This window comes from Macrotis lagotis, chromosome 1 (genome assembly GCF_037893015.1).
Source record: "Macrotis lagotis isolate mMagLag1 chromosome 1, bilby.v1.9.chrom.fasta, whole genome shotgun sequence".
Taxonomy (NCBI): Eukaryota; Metazoa; Chordata; class Mammalia; order Peramelemorphia; family Peramelidae; genus Macrotis; species Macrotis lagotis.
Genome location: NC_133658.1, coordinates 923516829 through 923539434, shown reverse-complemented (window position 1 = coordinate 923539434; position 22606 = coordinate 923516829). Strand labels below are relative to the sequence as shown.

Here is a 22606-nt window from a genome sequence, read left to right as displayed (position 1 = left end):
GATGGACTTACCATAAAGAATGTGATCCACCCGTGACAGAGTTGTTGGTGTTGGAACAAAGACTGAAGCACATTTTTTGTTATTATTATTTGGGGGAGGGTGCAGGGCACGGGGGCTGGGTGGCCTGTCTGGGGCCACCTAGCAGGGTGATCTTTGGGTGTCTGGGGCCGGATTTGGACCCAGGTGCTCCTGGCTCAAGGGCCAATGCTCTGTCTGCCACCCAACCACCCCTACTATTATTACTATTTTATCTTATTTTGGGTCTTTTTTTTTCTTCTTTTTGGTTTTTTTCAGGGCAGTGGGGATTGGGTGGATTGCATGTCACATGGCTGGGTGATTGTTGGGTTTACGAGGCTGGATATGGACTCGGGTGCTCATGGTTCTAGGGCTGGTGCTTTGTCCATTGCGCCACCTGACCATACCTACAATTATTAGTATTCTTTTTGTTAATTTTAATTTTTTTCTCTCCCCTTTACTTTTTTTCACCCAAGCAAGTCTATCTATATTCATGGGGGTGGGGAGGGTTATTTTGTTTACTTGTAAACAAGAATATTTTATTAATGTAAAAAAACATTTGTACAAAATGAGAATAAAAAATAATTAAAAAAAAAAAGAATTCATTCTTTCCTGTTGTGTTTCTCATTTCCAGATTTCTGCCCCATGCTATTCTTATCCTATAACTAATTTTAAATATCTCTTTATTTAGTTATGCCTTTCCTTCTGTTTTTACAATATGCCCATCCTGGATTCAGGAGGACTGGAGTTCAAATCTGACTTCAGACCCTTAATAAATACCTGGCTAAGTGACCCTGGACAAGTCAATTAATCCCATCACCTTGTTTAAAAAAACATGCTAATGTCTCACCCATTGAAAAGTAAAAAAGAAAAACAAAACCCTCACTTCACCTTCCATTATGATCATGTTCTTTATCCTCTGTCTTTATTTTATTTTATTTTATATTATTTTATTTTATTTTATTTAGTTTTTGCAAGGCAAATGGGGTTAAGTGGCTTGCCCAAGGCCACACAGCTAGGTAATTATTAAGTGTCTGAGGCCAGATTTGAACTCAGGTACTCCTGACTCCAGGGCCGGTGCTCTATCCACTACACTGCATAGCCACCCTTCTCTGTCTTTAAAGGTTAAATTTTGTGAAAAATCCATCTAGAAAACATTTCTCTACTTCTCCCCTCTCATTCTCTTCTTAATATCTGATAGATATGCTCCTAATAATAAAACTTAGTCTTCAGTGACTGAAGGGCTCTTTTATTAAACATTTTTGCAGGAAAGGGCAATACCCCAGCAAGAAGAATCCCAAATTTCAACTATTGTTGAACTTTTAAAGGTTTGGAAGGTTATTACACCTCCATTCTGAGTCCATATAAACCCTTTTCATTGCCTCAGCTAGACAATGGCATTCAATGATTCTATTGATCAATATCATGTTTAAAGATGAGAACATCAAAACTGGGATCAGAGGGTCAAATCTTCAGAAATGAATGATATATTTGAAATAACCAATTACCATCTTGTTGTTTTAAAAATGAGGAAACTTGGGCAGTTAAGTGACTTATCCAATAGCCCATAAGAAGTAAGTGCCAGTACCTGGATTCAAAGTCAGATCTTCCCAACACCACATATACTACTGGAGGGGATCATGTAGAAGAGCCTGTGTAAAGGCATGCTTTATTTTCATTGAGGACTCAATGAACGATAGATGATTCTGCAAAAGCAAAATGAAGCTTATTTTGATTTAATAAGCTAGAATGTATGAAGCACTCCAAGACTGTCCAAAACATTTACTTAGATTATTCTATTTGGTTCTCTATGAGACAGGTGCTATGAATGTCATTTTAAGAACGAGGAAACCTAGTGAGAGAGGTTAAGAACTTGCCCAGGATCACACGGCTCAGAAGTATTACAAGTAGGGTTTGTATTCTGGTCTTTATGATTCTGGCTTATTCCAACGTCCTGCCAACAGCACGAGTTAGCCCTTTCCAATATGGAGAGAATTTTTCTCTCAACTGTACCCTGATGTATATAGACCAAAAATTGGTATACATTTTACTGTTGAGTCAAGGAAATATGACTCTAGTAAGTAGCAGATAAGGAACTGAAGCCATAGTTTTATTGTTATTTGTAGTCTCTTCTTTTCATAATCCCTCCCAGACCTCCTCAAATTTTAATTAAAAAAGAATAACTCATATATAAATATGAACAATCATGTAATCTCCTCATACTGAGAGCAGATTCTTCTTTGGCATACCTGAGACAAGAGTCCATGATTACTATAGAGACGATGCATGCCATTGTAGATAACTCCACATGTGATTAAAATACTGAAGCCTTCAAGAAAGTCTGAGTTTCAAAGTGTATGTTTGTATGTGTCTGTTTGTAGGTGCATTTGTGTATATTTGTGAGAGAGAATGTGGGAAAATGGGAGAGCAGCAAGAGTCATTAAATGACTTTGGAAAGTATACTCAGTAATTCTTTTGGTGGAGCCCAAGGTGGTGTAGTCTATCTTTTCAGCCATCCTAGTTCTGGCATTCATCATACTCATTCCTTGATTTCAATAGATCTTCAAAAAGTGACATAAGAAATTGGATTTTTGTTGTCTAGATTTGGTACTCTAATATATTTGAGGGTGCAGTAAATGCAATGATTAGTGAAAGTAGGAGGAGTCTTTCAAAGCCAAGATATGTCTCCTTTCTCTAGTCTATTGCTTCTGCCATTGCATCAAACTGTCTCTCCTGAAATGAAAAGGTCCTTCCAATCCAATTGCTATAAAATGTTTAATTACTGACTCTCCAAAAAAAAAACATTTTGATTTCAGATTAATTAAAGCTAAATATAGTCATATAAAATGCTCTAAATAACTACTTAAGACCTCTCACTAATCAGATTGACTAATATAACAGATCAGGGAAATGATCAAAATTGGAGGGGATGTCAAATCCAGGGCACTAATGCATTTTTGGTGGAGTAGTGAACTGATACAATCATTCTGTAGAGCAATATGGAATTATATCCATAGAGGTTTGAAACTGTGCATACTCTTTGATGCAACAATATCATTATTGTTATAACAATATCATCAAAGAGCTCATAAAAAGGGGAAAAGACCTGTATTTACAAGAATGTTATAGCAACTCTTTATAGTGACAAAGAATTGCAAATTTAGAAAATATATATTAATTGATGAATGACTTTTCAACAGATTTCAGAAAAACCTAGGAATACTTCCATAAGCTATTGCTGATAGAAGTGAGCAGAACCAGGAGACCATTGTACATATTAACAGCAGCATTAAGTATTATCAGTTATGACACACTTATCTCTTCTCAGCAACTCAGAGATAAAAGACAATTCTAAAAGACTTGTGAAAGAAAAATGTCATCCACCACCAGAGAAACAACTATGATCTCTAAATGCAAACACTATCACTCTTTCATACTATCTCACCCTTTTAACATTTACATTCTTTCTCATTTCTTTTGACTTTTCACACTTGTTCTGAATCTTTCACAGCATGAGTGACATGGAAATAGGTGTAGCAAGATTGTACAACCTTACTTGCTATCTTATGTACAGCTTACTTGCTATCTTATGATGGGGGATGGAAAAGTGGAAGTGCAAAAAATACAAAAATCAATGCTGAAAACTGCATTTGTAATTGGGAAACAAATAATTTTTTTTTTTGAAAAAGTATGTTAACACAGTTTCTATTTAACCTGAACTACTAACATTTTGTCACTTTAAGTCTAGATAATCAACCAAACTTAGAGCAATTTCCTGATTTCCAAGTTCGAACTGTTCACATTGAAAATTTGAGGACTTCAAAAATAGTAATTATAACTTTGAAAGTAAATTGGAGCTCTTGCCGCACGGCCCTGGGACCAGCTGGTCGTGCTTCTGGAGAAGGCACCGAGGCCCAGAGGGTTAAAGTGACGTGGCCAAACACAGCCATTAAGTAGTCTCCGACCCTACCTGCAGTTGAGTAAACTTCCTGCTATATCCCAGATTTAGTGTAGCCATGGCTCGTGGTCCCAAGAAACATCTGAAACATGTAGCAGCTCCAAAGCACTGGATGCTGGATAAGTTAATAGGATGATTTGCTCCAAGACCATCTACAGGTCCCCACAAGTTGAGAGAATGTCTCCCCCTCATCATCTTCCTGAGAAACAGGCTCAAGTATGCCCTTACTGGAGATGAAGTAAAGAAGATCTGCATGCAGCGATTCATCAAGATTGATGGCAAGGTCCACACTGATATCACATATCCTGCTGGTTTTATGGATGTCTTTAGCACTGAGAAGACAGGGGAACATTTCTGTTTGGTATATGACACAAAGGGATGCTTTGCTGTTCATCATATCACAGCTGAGGAGGCTAAATATAAGTTATGTAAAGTGAGAAAAATCTTTGTGGGTACAAAGGGTATTCCCCATCTGGTGACTCATGATGCCCGTACTATCTGTTATCCAGATCCCCTCATCAAAGTGAATTATACAGTTCAGATTGATTTAGAGGCTGGCAAATTCACTGATTTCATTAAGTTTGATACTGGAAACCTATGTATGGTGACAAGTGGAGTCAACTTGGGTCGAATTGGTGTGATTACATACAAATAGGGAGAAACATCCTGGCTCTTTTGATGTTGTTCATGTAAAAGATGCCAATAGCAATAGTTTTGCCACTAGGCTTTCAAACATTTTTGTTATTGACAAAGGTAATAAGCCTTGGATCTCTCTTCCCAGAGGAAAGGGTATCTGTCTTACAATTGCTGAGGAGAGAGATAAGAGATTGGCAGCTAAGCAGAGCAGTGGCTAAATGATTGTAAATCATGAGAGAATTTGTAGGTTTTCAGTCAAATTCAGATTTTAAATTCAGTTTTTAAAATGATTATTCTACAAATACACAAATTACACCAAAAAATAAGAAACTTAAACAGCTCAGTTGTATAAAGCAATATTGAATAAGCCATAATGCTTTCCTCTTCTTTCCTTGAATTAGAGTACTTTGTGTATGACTGTTGCATAAAATGGCGTGGAAGATATACCTCTATTGGTTTTGCTTAACTTGTTACATGGGAAGTCTCACTGTGATTGGAGGATGGGGAGAGGAATATTGCAAAATGGCTGATGTTAAAACAAAAGATATTAATAAAACTTAAAGAAAAAAAAAGAAAGTAAATTGGAGGGGTGGCTAGGTGGCACAGTGGATAAAGCACCGGCCTTGGAGTCAGGAGTACCTGGGTTCAAATCTGGTCTCAGACACTTAATAATTACCTAGCTGTGTGGCCTTGGGCAAGCCACTTAACCCCATTTGCCTTTCAAAAACCTTTAAAAAAGTGAATTGGGTCATTTTTTCACATGACTATAAACAAGTTGTATTTATTTATTTGAAAAATGCCTGTTCATATTGTTTGACCATTTATCAATTGGAAAATGACTAGCATTCTTGTAAATTTGACTTAGAAGGAATGCAGAAAGCTGAGAAGAAATTATTTCTGAAAGAGGACTTATTCTTAAAATATAGAGAGGGAATTCATCAAATTTATAAAAATGCAATGCTTTTGCCAATTTATATATGATCGTAGGATATGAAAGGGCAGTTTTCAGATGAAGAAATTAAAGTTCTCTACAGTCATATGAAAGAGTGCTCCAAATTTATTTTGCTTAGAGAAATGCAAATTAAAACAGCTCTGAGATACAATAAAAGAAAATGATCAGTGTCAGAGAGGATATGGAAAAACTGGGACATTAATTCATTGTTGGTGCAGTTGTGAACTGATTCAACCATTCCATAGAGCAATTTGGAATTTTGTCCACTCTTTAATTAAAAAAAATCCCACTAATAAGTATCTCTCCCAAAGAGATTATAAAAAAGGATGAAAGACCCACCTATACAAAAATATTTATAGTAGCCTTTTTTTGTAGTGGCAAAGTATTGGAAATTGAGAGGATGCCTGTCAATTAGGAAATGTCTGAACAAGTTATGGAGTACTGTTGTTCTGAAAGAAATCATGATTGGGAGGCATTCAGAAAAGCCTGAAATGAAATGCATAAACATATACTGAGTAAAGTGAGCAGAATCAGGAGATCATTGTATACTTTTAAAGGAACAGTGTGGGATGATCCAGTATGATGGGCATATGCCTCTCAACAGTTCAGTGACTCAAAGACAATCCTAAAAGTCATGTCATGGAAAATGCTATCCACATACATAGGAAAACTATGAAATCTGAATGCAGAGCAAATGATAGTGTGTTCACCTTTTTAAAACTTGTTTTATTTTTTCCCCTTTCTTTCTGATGTTTCCCAACCCCTCCTCCCTTTCCCCTTCAGTTCTAATTCTTCTTTTACAGGATGTTAAATACATTTGTATGTATACAGCCTATATCATATTGCTTATTTTCTTGGGAAGGGGAGAAGGAAAGGAGTGTGGTAGAAACATGTAAGTCAAAAGCTTGCAAAAGGCTATATTGAAAACTATCTTAGCTTGTAATTGGGAAAAAATTTTTTATAAAAAATCAAAAAAAGTTCCAACTAAAATCAATCCTTTTTAGTTCTTGTTCCAACTCTCTATTATTTTTTAACTTACTCTATATACAACTTATTTGTGCAATTATAAGTTCCATGTACTGCAGAGAAAAAGGTATATTCCTTTCTATCACCATTCAATTTCCTCCATAAGTCTACCATATCTAATTTTTCTAACAATCTATTTACCTCCTTAACTTCTTTCTTATTTATTTTATGATTCAATTTATCTAGATCTGAGAGTGGGAGGTTGAGGTCTCCCACTAGTAGAGTTTTGCTCTCTATGTCTTCCTGTAGTTCTTTCAGGTTCTCGTCTAAGAATTTGGACACTATCCCATTGGGTGCATATAAATTCAGTATTGAAATAACTTTATTGTCTATGGTAGTTTTTAGGAGGATAAATTTTCCTTCCTTATCTCTTTCAATGCTATTTTTTTCTGCTGCTTTCTCTGAGATAAGGATTGCTACCCCTGCTTTTTTTTACTTCATCTGAAGCAAAATATATTTTGCTCCAACCTTTTACCTTTACTCTTTATGTATCTCTCTGCTTCAAATGAGTTTCTTGTAAGCAGCGTATTGTAGGATTCTGGTTTTTAATCCACTCTGCTATTCACTTAAATTTTAATGCAGAGTTCATCCAATTCACATTCAAAGTTATGATTTCTAATTCTTTATTGCCCTCCAAGTATTTTGTTTCTGAATACCACCCCCCTGCAGTGTGCTTGCCCTCCTATATCACCCCTCCCCTTTCTTTCCCCTTTCCCTTTTTACTTTTTCCCTTCCCTTCCTTTTGTTAGTTCCCCTTTTTCTCCACTTCTGCTCCCTTTCTCCATTCCCCCCTCTCCTTTTCCCCTGTTAATACTTGAAAGGTTAGATTTTTTTAAGTTAATTAAGTATGTGTAAGTTGACTTTAAGCCAAGTCTGATGAGAAGAATATTCATGTGTTTCTCATCTTCTCCCTTCTTCCCCTCTATTACCATAGGTATTTGGTACCTCTTATTTTAATGAGATTTACCCCATTCAATCCCCTCCCTCCTCCCATCTCCTTGCTGTCCCCCTTTATAAGGAGGTAGTGTGTTTTAGATCATTTTGTCCTAGTCATAGAAAATTCTGAGTATCCCTCACTTCTAGCTAAGTACATTCTATCTAATAGAGTTAAAATTCTTGAGAGTTATTAGAGTCTTTCTCCCAAGTGGGGTTAAAGCTAGTTACATCCCATTGGATAGCATTCTCATGGATAGGTCATGAATGTCCATCACTTCTGGCTAAGTCGATTCTCTCTCTTAGACTTACAATTCTCAAGATTTATGAGAATCTTTTTCCCCATGCTGGGATATAGCCATTTTCAACTTATTGGATAGCAGTTTTTTTCTTTTACCAACAACCCCCCTTTTTTAACCTTTTCATGTGTCTCTTGAACCTCTTGTTTGATGTCCAAATTTTCTATTTACCTCTGGTCTTTTCATCAAGAATTTTTGGAATGCTTCCATTTCATTAAATGTCCATCTTTTCTTCCCTGGAAGAGAAGGCTCATCTTTGTGGAACAATGGATTCTTGACTGCATTCCAAGCTCCCTTGCTCTTCTAAATATCTCATTCCAGGCCCTTAGATCCCTTAATGTTGATGCAGCCAGGTCCTGCATAATCCTTACTGTGGCTCTTGATATTTAAATTGTTTCTTTCTGACTACTTACAAGATTTTCTCTTTTATCTGATAGTTCTGGAATTTGGCCACAATATTACTTGCTGTTTTCATTTTAGCATCTTTTTCTGGAGAGGATTGATGTATTCTTTCAATAACTACTTTTCCCTCTGCTTCCATGGTATCAGGGCAGTTTTCCATCACTAGATCCTGTAATATTAAGTCCAGGTTTTTTCCTCTTCAATGTTTTCAGGAAGTCCAATAATTCTCAGGTTGCCCCTCCTCAACCTATTCTCAAGGTCAGTGGTTTTGCTGATGAGGTATTTTACATTTTCTTCCATCTTTTTCTATTTTTTTATTTTTTTTAACTGCCTCTTGCTGTCTCATGGAGTCATTAGTTTCTACAGACTCCATTCTTATGTTTTGGGAGGAGTTTTCTTCATAAACCTTTTGCACTCCTTTTCCAATTGGTCAATTCTACTTTTGAAAGAGCTTTCCATTTGACCAAATGAGGTTTTGAGAGAATTATTTACTTTGTGCATTTGCCCAATTGAGGATCTGGGAGTTTTATTCTCATATTGTATTTGTCCAATTGTATTTTCTAAGGATTTGTTTTCTTGTTGCAAGGTATTAATTGTCTCTCCCAAATTTTCCAGTTGATTTTTAAACTCCTTCCTTATTTCTTCAAGGAACTCTTTCTGTGCTGAAGACCATATCTTATTCTCCTAAGAAGTTCTAGGTCTCTCCTAGTTAGGGTATTTTCCTTCCAATTTTTTTTTCTATGGATCCACCTTTCCACTGACCCAGGGGCTGTTTCACAGCTACTTGGGATCACTAGAGGCTTTATTCACTCAGTGAAATTTCTCTGGCTGTCCAGTAGGAGGTGCTGGTTGCTTTCTCTGGAGTGTCTGTGACCTTGATTGAGGCCTTCTCCTTTAGCTTGAAGGGAGGGGTTGGAGCTACTGAATCCTTTTGCCTTCAATCAATGGTGGGCTTTATCATGGGGGTGAGGTCATTATTCTCCCTATTGTCAGCCAGGCTGGTTCTTCTGCTCACACACCTTTGCCTGAGGCAGAAGTAGTCTGCAATTGTTTGTTCCTGGAAGAGTCCTCAGACATAATGGAGGCATGGACTCAGAGTTCCTCAGAGCAGAGGAGCCCAGGAATGGTGTCTGCAGCTCTCCTGCACTGGAACTCTCCCCCAACCCTGTCAGCAAGTTCCAGAGGATGAGTACCAACACCAGAGCCTCTTCTCCCTAGTTGACTCAAGACCCCACTGTCTAGCCCCACCACTGATCCAGCAGATCCAGCTCTCGGGCCCTCAAACTCCTTGGCTCCAATTCAGTTGCTAATCTGGCTGATCTGGGGCTGATCCATCCTCTGTGCCTGAATTCTCCCTATGCTGCTGCAGGAGATTAATCCTGAGGTAGGTGTTCTTTCTCCTGGCTTTTCTTTCTGTGTTTTGTGGATCCGATTTCTGTTAAGAGGTTTGTTTCATATGATAGATAGGGAAAGATCAGGAGACTTTAGAACTGTGCCTATTGTCTCTCCACCATCTTGGCTGGAATTTCCAATTATTTATTTTATATTATTGCAACAATCTTACTGTAAATGCAAAACATAAACTCCTCCCCAGAAGACAAAGTTAGAGAAACCACAAGAGAAATGAATTGAGAGGGGAAAGAAAGCATATTTCAATCTGTGTCCAGATTCCACTGGCTTTGTCTCTGGCATGAGATGCTTTCTTTATCATAAGTCCACCAGAGAAGTTGCTTCGATATCCCATCCCACAGTTGCTATTACTAGCTATATTTCTCTCCATTCTATTTCTCCCTATTTCCACTTCTTTTATTGTCTCTCCTTCACCTGTGTTCAGAAGGGTTTTGTGTCTGAGTACCCTCTCCCATGATCCTCCCTCTCTTCTATCACCAATCCCCTCTTCCCTCCCCCCATTTCTACTTTTCCAATCTGTTTCATTTCATTTTTCTCTAGAGTAAGATAGATTTCTTTACCCTATTAAATATGTATGTTATTCCTTCACTGAGTCATTTCTGATGAGAATGAAGAATGCAATTCATTGAAAAAGCTTTTTCTTGACTCTTTTATGTGAAATATCTTAGCCCCCTCTTCTTTTCCTTTCCCTTCCTCCCAGTACTTTCCTTTATCACCTGACTCCATATTTATACCATATTGTAGTATTATATTCATTTCCCTCCTGTGCCTTGTCTATGTATAGCCCTTCTAACTGTTCTTATAAATGAGAGGTTCATATCTTCCCATACAGGAATATATGCAGTATATTAAGTTCCTCATAATTAGTCCTTCTCATCCACCCACTCTATGCCTTACCTGAGGCTCACCTGAACTTTCTGTTCACTCAACCAAAAAAAATGTTTTATTTATTATTAAGAAAAAGAAAGATTAAAAAGCAGAAATAAGTTCAAAAAAACAAACCCAAGATATCTAAAAAGTCTGACCTCAAATTTCCCATCTGAACCAAGTGGTTATACATAATGAGTTTAACATTAAATTATACGGCTTCCTATTCAGCTCTGACTTACTCTATCTGGCCTTGTACATTGCTTATGGAATTTTCTGGGAAAAAAAATGCTGGAGTGGTTAAGCATTTCATTCTTCAATGTGTCTCCATTTTACAGATGAGAAAGTATGGCAAAAAGAAATAAATGACTTGCCCAAAGTCATATAGCTAGTACTGAAGCTGTTTTTGAATACAAGGTGTTTTTCTGTGAGTAAGGTCAGGGATGGAAGAGTTCCCCCCGTCTTCAACTGCAATGGTTTTTCTCTGGAAATGCCATTTCTTGGATATCTTCATGCCTATCTCTATAGCCTAAAGTCCATTTTTCCTGAGAGACTTCCATGCCAATGACAAAACTAGCTATAGTCATCACCACACCAGTGGCTTGGCATCCATTTAGTGTTGACAATAGGAATAACCTCTGGTAAAACTTACTGTACTGATATGTTTACCTGAGGTCTTCCCAGCTGTGTCACATTTGTCAAGGTTTCAGCATAAGGTGTCCAGACAACTTTATTGAATTCCTTTTCTCATTTATCTGCCATCACAAGCTGTCAATGGAAGACACAGACTGATGATGATATTGGTCCTTCATTCTTAAAGGAGACTATGATATTAGGTGATTCCATTACAAGCATGAATTTAATTTGGTGTGAGGGTATGATGTAAAAAGTCACCAGTCTCACTTTCTCCTCCAGAACCATCTGGATACAGTGGTGAGATATGAAGCAGGAGGACTGGAGATGATACTGGATGCGAGGCAAAGCTGTATGACTTGACCAAGATCATATAACTAGTGTTATTTGATAGTTAAAATGATCCATTACAAATATCTTTACAAATCTTTCTCACTTTTCCATCTGTCAGATGCCTTTCTTTTGCTTCACTCATAAATATACATGGGAAAAGTTTCCTTTGTTGAATTTCCTGTCAAATTATTTTTTTAATCTTAAAAATCATGATATGCACCAACATTTCAATAAGATTATGAAGAAATTGTGAACTTGTATACAGTTTATTAATAGATTACACATATCATACAATTATATTATAAATTCCATATCCATATGGAATATGTATCTATGCATCTATATATAAAACATACAAGTTATATGTTATACTTCTGTTTGAATTATATGTTAACCAACTTCTTTTCAGGACTGTTTATCTACCTTTGCTATTCTCCTGTCTTTTACTCCAAAAATCTGAAGCATGTTCAGTGATCATAGTCTAGTAAACTTTCTTGAAATATGGATTAAATTAGGTTGAGAGTAGCTTATAGTTCTTAAGACTGAAGATAAGTTGGGGAATTTCTATTCCAAAACAAGAAGATACCTCCTGATAGAATGGGTAGTGAGATTAGATGTTGGTTATTGTCATGTTCTCAAAGATCAAAATGACATCACTATGTTGGAGTCAAGATTCAGTATATTTTATTTAATTATACCATTACAGGCACCAAAACCTCTAACACTAGGCTTTCCTTTTTTTTCAGTTTTTTTTTGGCAAGTCAGTGGGCTTAATTGACCTGCCCAAAGTCACACAGCTAGGTAATTATTATCTGTCTGAGTCTGGATTTGAACTCAAGTCCTCCTGACTCCAGGGCTGGTGCTCTATCCATTGCATCACCCTGCTGCACCTATCACAAGGTTTTAATATAAGCAGTTCATATAAGCATGTGGGATGTGCCATGTAAATAAACACACATTCCATGGACCAGTGATGATTGCAATTATCTTTGCAAAATTTTTGCATATAATTTTTGAATTTTTACTGCTGGGATTGGTTTGCTGTTCTCCATTGAAGAGACTGCTTGGTTGCAGTAGTTTTAGGGCACTTTTTTCTAGCTCATTTCTCTCATCATGAGATGAGCAGGGTGTACTTTTAAAAAGCCTGCTCAGATACACAGGGATCTGCCTTCAGTCCTGTCTCTATGACCTGGTCAGATATTTTCTCTAATATCTTTATGTGGAGAATAGGAGGAGTTATCCAAAACTGATAATAGTCAAATGTCACAATGTGGTTATAATGATTTTTCTTTGTCTTTAAGAGTTCTATCCCATATGAATACTACTCTTCCTTGAATATATCCTTTATCCCAATCTAGTCAACCAGCATATATACTTACTAAAAGAGTAAATGACAGGCTTAAGGTGATGCATATGCCACTTGCAGGAAAATGCCTTGGTACCATCACTAATTCCTATATTCCTGTCATGAAGAACACTGGTGAGATCAGAGAAAAAATATTATGAAGACCTGGGGACCCTTGTCATCACTATATCAAAAGGGGACAAACTTATAATTCTGAATGGGTCTTTAGAAGGAAAGGAGTTGAAACAACATCAGCAAAGATAACTTACTTCTGAAGATTAGGGGAACACTATCTTCCATTTACTTAAATGCAATCAAACTTCCTGAGCTCATAGCAAATATTGGCATGTAATAGATTGTTCAATTCAAGGAGAGACAGAATGTGAGAATGGCAAGGAAAATTTATGGTTCAGAATGCTGGAATGATCCCAGACACAGCCTGGGAAATTTCAGTTCCCAAGACAAATAGATGAATTAATGTCAAGTATTTAGATTACTTTTCTTAGCAGTTTGCTGTAAATTTTGAGGGGAAGTTGAACTAATACACAACTGGCAACAACTGAGCAGAAAAGCTTTCAGAGATTTTGTGCACATTACTACATTTATTCATCCGGGTCAGACCACTTGCAGACATCACAACTGGTTTATTGAAAATGATGGGGAAACATAGTAACTCCTAAATGAAAAACGAGAACTCCACTGGGTTTACCAGCAGAAGAAGTCATCTATTTCTCAATAGGTAACATTTCATTTCAACAAACAAAAAGTATAAATGAAGACAGAAAGGCATGATTCTTGACTAAGTAAAATGATATTCACTTTTATGGGAATAAACAATCCAAAGTGCTTTTATGATGTTTATTTATGGGTAAAAGAGAAATGGCACAACTCAACCATTCAGGAATGATGGAGCCACATTGAGTAATGATAGGGATATGATCCTAGAGAAAGAAATACTTCTATAATATTTGCAACACTGCCTTACCAGGAAACTTCATTGCTTCTCTATTACTTGTCATAGGAAGATTCTAACGATCACCTGACAGGATAAGATACCAGACACTGATGTCCTTTCTCAAACTTAACTGCCAAACATTCAAACTTTGCTATGGAGAGAACAATTGCAAGGGACTGACCATATAGCTCAAGTATTAAATGTACCCTTGCCAGGAAGATTATTTCATGGGGAACTCACATGGGGAATGGAGATGGCTAGAAAAAAGTGATACAGCGACAGTCTCTAGGTATTGATTGTGCAAAATTGGAGACAGTGCCCCAGGACTGCTCAGCCTGATGCACTCTCATCAGAGACAGTGCTATCCTCTAGGAGAAAAGAATAATTGAAATAATTCAAAGGAAACATAAAATGCATGAGTTTAGAGAATCTCCCCTTGGTGTATGGCTTAATTGTGCCTAGTCTGTGGTTGAGCATTCCAAGTTCATATTGGTCTGATCTGCCAGTCAAACATGCTGTAAGACAAAAATATTGTGATGTCATTTTGGTCTTCTTCAATGATGACAAACAATAATCAATAATGTAAGCAAAGTTTATCTGTCAGTTTTCTTGTTGAGTGACTCTAGTATGTCAATACAATATATCTCAATGAAATATTTTCAATTGATCAAGGAAACTACATGATCATAAATTTCTGAATTCATTTAACATAGGTATAATATTTCCCTTCTCTTACTCAAGAAGTTTCTAATAAAAAAAACAATCATTGGTCCCCCTTTTTTCAGTGTTTTGTAGTTTGATGTCCATTACATGTCAGGCTGAACTATTCCTAGAATAATAATTAATCACATTATTTGGAAATTAATTCAGTGGTCTTTTCTTAGTTATTTTCCTTTTGATCTAAGAAGACTCTAGTTTGATCACTTTAAGTAGAGTTTTGCATAAAAACTGAAATTTTCATGGAATCTAAACTCAAAAGGCAGAGGAAATACACCATGATCATTGTGGAAAGATGATGTGAAGTATTTGTTTTTGCCTTTTTTCAATGGGGGAGACATGGGCATGTTTAAAAACAGTAAGAAATGAGCAAATAGAAAAGGAAATGTTTAAAATTTGTGGTAGTCTCTGGATGCCAGAGGGAAACCAGCAATAGGAAACCACTTGAAAAAATAGGTTCTTTCAACAGGTAAAGTGGTTAGCCTTAGTAAAGATTAAAGCTACTTCATCATGTGAGATAGAGTGAATGAAGAGGTAAGTGGAAAAACATAGGAGTGATATGAGATGTGTAAAAAGAGAGAAAAAGAGTGTCTTGTCTGGTTTTCTTTTTATGTCAAACATGAGATAAATATCCCAGCTGAGAGGCCAGGTTGGGGGGAAGGAGGTGGTAAACAACAGGAAGAATGAAAAAATTTAAAAGAGCAACTGTGGGGAAAATGGTAGTGAGTTGATAAGTCAGATATAGGAGGATATCCCAGTAGAGTAAGTGCCCAGTTGAGATGGTGAATCATGAATGTGTGGTTGTTCTTTTCAGAATGATTGTATGCATGTCATCCGTTTTGTTCAGCACAACGCATACACTAACACAACAGTGTAATGATAAGTGGCAGGAGGACTCAAAAGAAGATTACAGTGGCTACTGTGAACAAAGCACATTCTAATCACAAAGAATGAATATTTAAAAGGTAGACAGTCCAGGCTCCTTAGGATCACATGTTCTTTTAGATAAATAATAGTATAGAAGGTAGTAGAGGAATATGATTGGCAATACAGGAAAAATGAGAAGCAGAAGTTGGATAGTTTGAAAGATTAAATGATAACATCAAGATAAACACATACATGTTCACATGCATTTATATATGCAAGCATATATTATATACATATTATTTTAGCATTTAAAATATTTATATCACATTATTTATTCAAAAACCTTAGAATGAAAATTATAAAAGGGTTACATTCCATATAAGTACAAAGATAAATTCACATATCAGTCCATAATTCAATTGTATTCAGCAGTTAAAAAGAAAATCTCAAGTTAATATGATATCAACCATCACAAGTTACCTATCCATATATTGTATATAATCTGTATATAATCGGAGACAGCTATTTTCTTTTTTCAATGGAAACAAGGGGAGTGTGTGTGTGTGTGTGTGTGTGTATTTGTGTGTCTATGTGTGTGTATATCTGTGTGTGTTTGTATGAGGGAACAGTCTGACATTTGAGAGTAAGCCCTGCTGAGCACGGAGTAGTTGGATTCTAGATAGTTGGCCATTGTGAAATTCACTGATACTGCTATACTGTTCAATGATGCTACCAATAACAATGCCATTTGATAGCACCTTTGATGCAGTCCTGATGATGAAACATTATGCCAAGGATCACAGACATTTTAATATTACCTTAACATCCTTTTGTTATCTTCTACAAATGTTGTCATAGAGCAAATGAAACATGAAGCATAACATCATTCTTGATATGAATTGTACCACAATTCATGAAATAAATTCAACAATTTGATTTTCTTTGGAGAGAGCTATAGGTGAGCTAATTTAGTTCATTTTTCAGACATTTAAAGTTAATTTAATTCAACATCCAAAATGCATGAATGTTGCTTTGAATATTTTCCACACATTTCTAATAGTTCATCCATGGGCATTCAATCTAATTTTTAAAAGTTTTCATTTCTGTGACTAAGAGCTTTACTAAAAACCATTGTCAGGGCACATAAGACATTTTTATTTCTCAGACTGTGGATGACAGGGTTGAGCATGGGAGAAAGAATGGTAAATAAGATGGCTAATACCTTGTCCTGACTAGGAGTGTGATAGGATTTTGGTCTCATGCATGTAAAGATACATGAACCATAGTACATGGCAACCACAGCCAGGTGGGAGGAACAAGTGGAGAAGGCTTTTTTCTGGGCCTCCATTGATTTCATATGAAACATAATACAGAGAATCTGACCATATGAGATAAGAATGATGGAAAAGGGAATTAAGAAGAATACAGAACTCATGTAGACGTTTTCTTCATATGGTGATGTATCTATATAAGAGATTCTCAACATGCCTGGGATTTCACAAAAAAAGTGGTCTATGGTCCTTGTGCCACAAAATGGGAGGAGCATTACATAAATTGTATGAATGGAAGAATCCATGATTCCCCCAAGCCAGCAGACAGCAGCCAGCATGACACTGATTTGATGGTTCATAAGAGTAGGATAACGCAGTGGGTGACAGATAGCTACATAGCGATCATAGGACATGGCTGTAAGAATAAGGCATTCAGCACCCACAGACATCACAAAGAGGAAGATCTGGAACCCACAACCTACAAATGTGATGGATTTCCTGCCAGATATGTAGTTAATGGCCATCATGGAAAAAAATGGAAGAACAGATAAATCAAATTCCATGACTAAGTCCATGGCTATAAAATAATGACTTTACAGAACATTTTTTCATTGACTTAGGCTAATAAATTGCAATTCAATGAAAAATCAATTAAATTAGTTACTTCAATTAATTGAATACTTGGGATGATCAATTCATTTAAGGAATTGCTGAAGAAAATGAAAGTGGTACGTCTGGGTAATTCTACATGCCTGTTTCTTTTCTATTTGATTAGTTAGTCTTATGGACAATCAGGAAGCTGATTGAGCCTCTGAGTGCCTAGTCTTTCCTCTCATGTAATAGTATGGACCATTTTTCAGTGCATTGAAGAGGTCATATAGTAATGGATGTTTGGGGGAGAAATATTTGTTTGTTAAAAATGCAAGCACACCAGTAGTAAAAATTTCCCTGAACCAACCAAATATTTTGTTCATATCATCATCACAACTCTCATGTTCATCATCATAACTATCTTTTAAAATATATTTTAGTTCTATTTTATAGATTAAAACAAGCACATCAAAGACTATGATAAAACTACTCAGTCATTCTAAAAATCACTATTTCTTCTTTTTTTTTAGGTTTTTTTTTTTCCAAGGCAAATGGGGTTAAGTGGCTTGCCCAAGGCCACACAGCTGGGTAATTATTAAGTGTCTGATACCGGATTTGAACCCAGGTACTCCTGACTCCAAGGCCAGTGCTTTATCCACTACGCCACCTAGCCGCCCCAAAAATCACTATTTCTACTTCTACATATTATGCTTTTTTTCTTTTCACTTTAACCTTCATCAGTTTTTTCAAGACTTTCAATACCTTTGAAGATCATTGATCTCAGTATTTTTTTAGAGTTCACTAGTATTCCTTCACAGCCAAATACCACAACTTGTTCAGTCATTTCCCAGTTGATGTGGTTCCCTGCAATTGCCAGCTTTTTATTGCTAACACAAAGAGAACTCCAAAAAAATCCTATTCATATTTAAACTTATAGTTATTATTGAATTACCCTATACTTTACTCACTATTTTCTCTCACCTCCCTCCTGTTACCTTATATTTCCTTCTCGCCCTCTCAGTTCCCTTTCCATCTACTCCTCCAAGATTATGAATTCCACTCTGCAGCTGTATCTTCCAGGATCCTATTCCATATGGGTGTCTAAGCATCCTTCCCTATACCCCATCTCTTAGTTTTCTTGATCAATATCTCATACAAATTTGACATTGATATGACTCTTATGTTAATCATTTTGTGTCTCCCCTCAATCAAAAACCTTTAAAATCTTTCTTTGCCTAGTAACAAATTCACTTACCACCTCTAGGACCCTGGTCATGTCATTTAACCCTATTTGTACTAGTTTCCTCATGTGTAAAATGAGCTGGAGGAGGAAATGACAAGTAACTTTTATGTCTTTGATAAGAAAATCTCAAATGGGGTCACGAAAAGTAACTTTTGACTGAAATGATTGTGAAATAACAGCATAATGTCTTAGAACTTTAATTGTATTTCAACTCAGGGTATTCGCCTTACATTTTAAACTTTATCTGTCGCTACTCACTTCCACACACTCTCTCCAATATTGGTTAATTGTTGGATGGATTTTTCCATCTCTAAACCTTTGCTCCTCCTATCTGTTTTCTCACAGTAAATAATCCTGTCATCTACACATTTTAAAACTTTTAACTTTTCTTCAAGTTTCTTTTAAATGGTATGTCTTCAAAGAAACTTTCTTGAATTTGTCAACTGGAAATGTATTTTCTTTATTTATGACCCTTTTGCACTGGAATAGTTATATTATTTTATATGAATAAAATTGCATATTACATTTTTTCAGCATATCTTGTTTCAAGTGGATATTACTGTCCTAGATGACGAGGACAATATCTAAGAAATCATAGTTATACCCCCTTGTTACACAGTCATTCATTTATGTCTGATGGTTTGTGACCTCATTGACCACAGCATGATACTGCTGTCCCTGGGGTTTTCATGACAAATATAACTGTATTATGCAACATTATCTTCTCCAGTGGATTAAGGAAAATATAGGTTATGTACTTTCCAAGGGACACCCAGCTAGTCAGTGACTAAGGCTAGATTTGAACTTAGGTCTTCCTGACCCCGGATCCAGAATTCTATCACTATGCAGTTAGCTTTTGTGCCTAGCCAAAAACTTCAACTGAGCAAATAGTATACAAATCATAGGATAATGTTTAGAGATTATTGAGCCCAGTCCATTGAGTCAATATATTTCATTGAGGAAGGAACTGAGGTACAGAAAGGCCAAGTCATTTGCTCAGGGTCACTCTAAATGTCTGAAGCAAGATTCAAAGCCAATTTTTCTTTATGCCAAGTACTAAACTCTATGAGCACAGCTATAGGTGGAAATATTTATTAAATGAATGATTGAATAGGTATATAAATCTTTCAGAAACCACCATATAAATATTTGTAATTTTGTTAACCATATTTTATATTCTGCTAAGATTATCTAGACTGGGGTTACATTGGACCTTCTTTTATTAAATATAATAATAATCTCTCAAATTTATAGGTAACTTTAAGATTACATTGGCCCATTTGCTGATAAAAATCTGTGTTTATAAAATACTCAGATTTCTAAGTAATCTCTCATTGCAATACTATTATACTAATAGTAAAAGCAATATTAGCCAATTTTTTAGATGAGGCAATTGAGGTTCAGAGAGTTGAAATGTTTTGGTCACTCTAACTAAGAATATAGAACCAGAATTGAGTTTCTGAATCAAATTTAGAAATGTTACCACTGAACCCCATTGCTCTCTTAAGCCTAATCAGAGTCCTAGATCAATATCCTGAAAGGTGTTCTTAGATGTGGGAACAGTTATTTCCAAATGAAAATGCAACAATCTTTTGGAAAGGTAAAAATAAAATTCTGGGTCTCTCTAGATACTATCCTTTTCTTGTCACGATATATTTGAATCAATTTGTGATTTTGGCAACAGGAAAGATAGTGTGACCACAAGAGATTCCATGATGTCAAGGATGGAGGTCAGAGCTGCTAATTGTAATTGTAGTTGTTCAGAAAGAAAGGTCAGTGCTCTGAGACCCTGACCTGGAACTCAAGGCAGAACTTTGAAACAGACAGAACTATTCATCCCAGGAACAAGAGCTCTCTGGGACTGATCTACCCTCCAAGTGCTGACGAGAAAAATACATCTATCATTCGGTCACCCAAGAGACTCATTAATGTTTTTACTTGGTCAATAGGTAAGAATTCCCCTTGGCCTCAACTTTATCAAAGCTCATTAAAAGTTATCTGGTTCCCCTATTATTTAAGTAGTCCCTATGGATTAGGACAATAAAGAATTTCTTAAGTAATTATCTACATGCATTTTCCTTCCTCTCTTGTCAAGATGTCATCATCATGTTAGTATTTATACAGAGATAGGATTTGGGGGCTCTTACAGAGATAATCAGACAGGCAAGAGGTTTCCGCAGGAGGAAGAAATAGACATTCAGAACTGACATTCTAATATTCAGACTGATACTACTTGGCAGAAGGAAGAAACAGACTTTGGCAAAAAAATGATTTTTGTATATTTTATTTTTTCCAATTACAAGTTTTGAAAGTTTTTCCATATTAATCCACTTTCACATATAAAAACTACATGTTTTTCTTCCCCTTTCCTTTCTCACATTCTTCCCCACAAAGGCAAACAATCTTGTAACAGTTGTACATGTGCATTTGTTTTTAACATATTTGAATATTATTCATTTTTGTGAATGAGAAATTAGGACTAAGAAAAAAAGAAAGAAAACCTTGGAATTGGAAGAAAAAAACATGAAGTTTTAAATGAATGAATGTAGTATTCATTCAGATTCTGTGTTCTTTTTTAAATTGTTCCTGTTTTTTCTCCAGATATAGACAGATCTATCCATAGTAGATCTTTCAAGGTTGTCCTAGATCTCTGAACAACTGAGAAAAGCTGCATCCATCGTAGCTGATTAACTCACAATGCATGAGTTGTATTTGCAATGTTTTCGTAGTTCTCCTACCTTCTATCAGTCCGTGCAATTCTTTCCATGCTTCTCTAAAGTCTGCTCATTTCTTATAAAGTAATAGCACTAAATATCATTCTTATTCCATAAATTGTTCAACTATTCCACAACTCATGGTCATGCTCTCAATTTCCAATTTTTTGCCACCAAAAAAGCTGCTAGAATTATTTTTGAACATAATTTTTGAACACAAACTTTTTATGATTTCCTTTTGATATAGACCTAATATTGTTTTTGCTGGGTCAAAGAACATATTCATTTTAATGGTTCATTGGCCATAGTTTCAACATACTCTCCAGAATGATAGGATTAATTCACAACTCAACGAATAGTTCATTAATGTCCTAATCTTCCCACAAGTTCTCCAACCCTGATCAGGTGTTATAGGTGCAATAATTACCTCATAGGTATGATGGTACCTCACAATTGTTCTTATTTGCTTTTCTCTAATCAATAATGATTGAGATCAATTTTTCATATCATTATATAAAGCTTTAATTTCTTTGTTTAAAAATGGACTGTTCATATTCTTTGCTTATTTAAGTAAGGAGGAATGATTTGTAACTTATACGTTTTATTCAATTCTCTATATTTTTTTTAAGAAATGAGATCTTTATCAGAAACTCTAACACAAAAAAGTTTTCACAGCTTCCTATTTTTCTTCTAAAATTGACAGCCTTGGTGTTATTAGTGCAACAAGTTTTTAATTTTAAATAGTCAAAATCTTCCATTGTGCATTTTATAATGTTCTCTATTCCTTGTTTTGTCTTAAATTTTTCCCTTTTCATTAGATCTGACAGAGTGTTTCTTGATCTATAAATTGATCTATGACATCATCCATTTTGGCTTATTTTGGTACAGGGAATGAGATGTGGGTCTCTGCTTAATTTTTACCATATTATCTTCCAATCATCTCAACAGCTTTTGTTGAATAGTGACTACTGATTCCAGAAACTATCATTTATTGCTGTATTTTTTGTGTTTACTAGTCCATTACTCTGTTTCTTAACCAGTACCAGGCAGTTTGGAGGACTGTCACTTTATAGCATAATTTTAGATCTAGTACTTGTAGGTTACCTTCTTTGGTATTTTATTTCAATAATTAGATTGTAATTTTTGACCTTTTCTTGAACCAGATGAATTTAATTCCTATTTTTTTCTAGCAGTATAAAATCATTAGTAGGTAGTTTATTTTGTGAGGCATAGAATAAGTAATTCAATTTGGTTAACACTGTCATTTTATTATATTAAATTGGCCTCATCATGAGCAATTGATTATTTTCCTGTTATTTAGATATGACATTATTTGTGTGAAAAGTATTTTGTAATTGTGTTCATACAGTTTTGAGGTTTGTCTGGGGAATAAGATTCCCAAGTATTTTATGTTGTCTACAGTTACTTTAAATATAATA

General features: G+C 35.7%; 1 protein-coding gene and 1 pseudogene across 1 annotated transcript; one reads left to right on the top strand and one right to left on the bottom strand.

Moving 5' to 3' along the window:
• The first annotated feature begins 3889 nt into the window (after positions 1-3889).
• On the top strand, positions 3890-4864 carry LOC141492856 (small ribosomal subunit protein eS4-like; annotated as a pseudogene).
• Positions 4865-16435: 11571 nt separating this feature from the next.
• LOC141509630 (olfactory receptor 2AJ1-like) lies at positions 16436-17194 on the bottom strand. Its single transcript, XM_074219317.1, has one exon. It carries the CDS (start codon positions 17192-17194, stop codon positions 16436-16438), a length of 759 nt encoding a protein of 252 aa, XP_074075418.1.
• Between the last annotated feature and the right edge of the window lie 5412 nt (positions 17195-22606).

Excerpts from the sequence above, each read along its gene's own strand:
- LOC141509630 (XM_074219317.1), bottom strand. The coding sequence starts at position 17,194 with ATGGACTTAGTCATGGAATTTGATTTATCTGTTCTTCCATTTTTTTCC.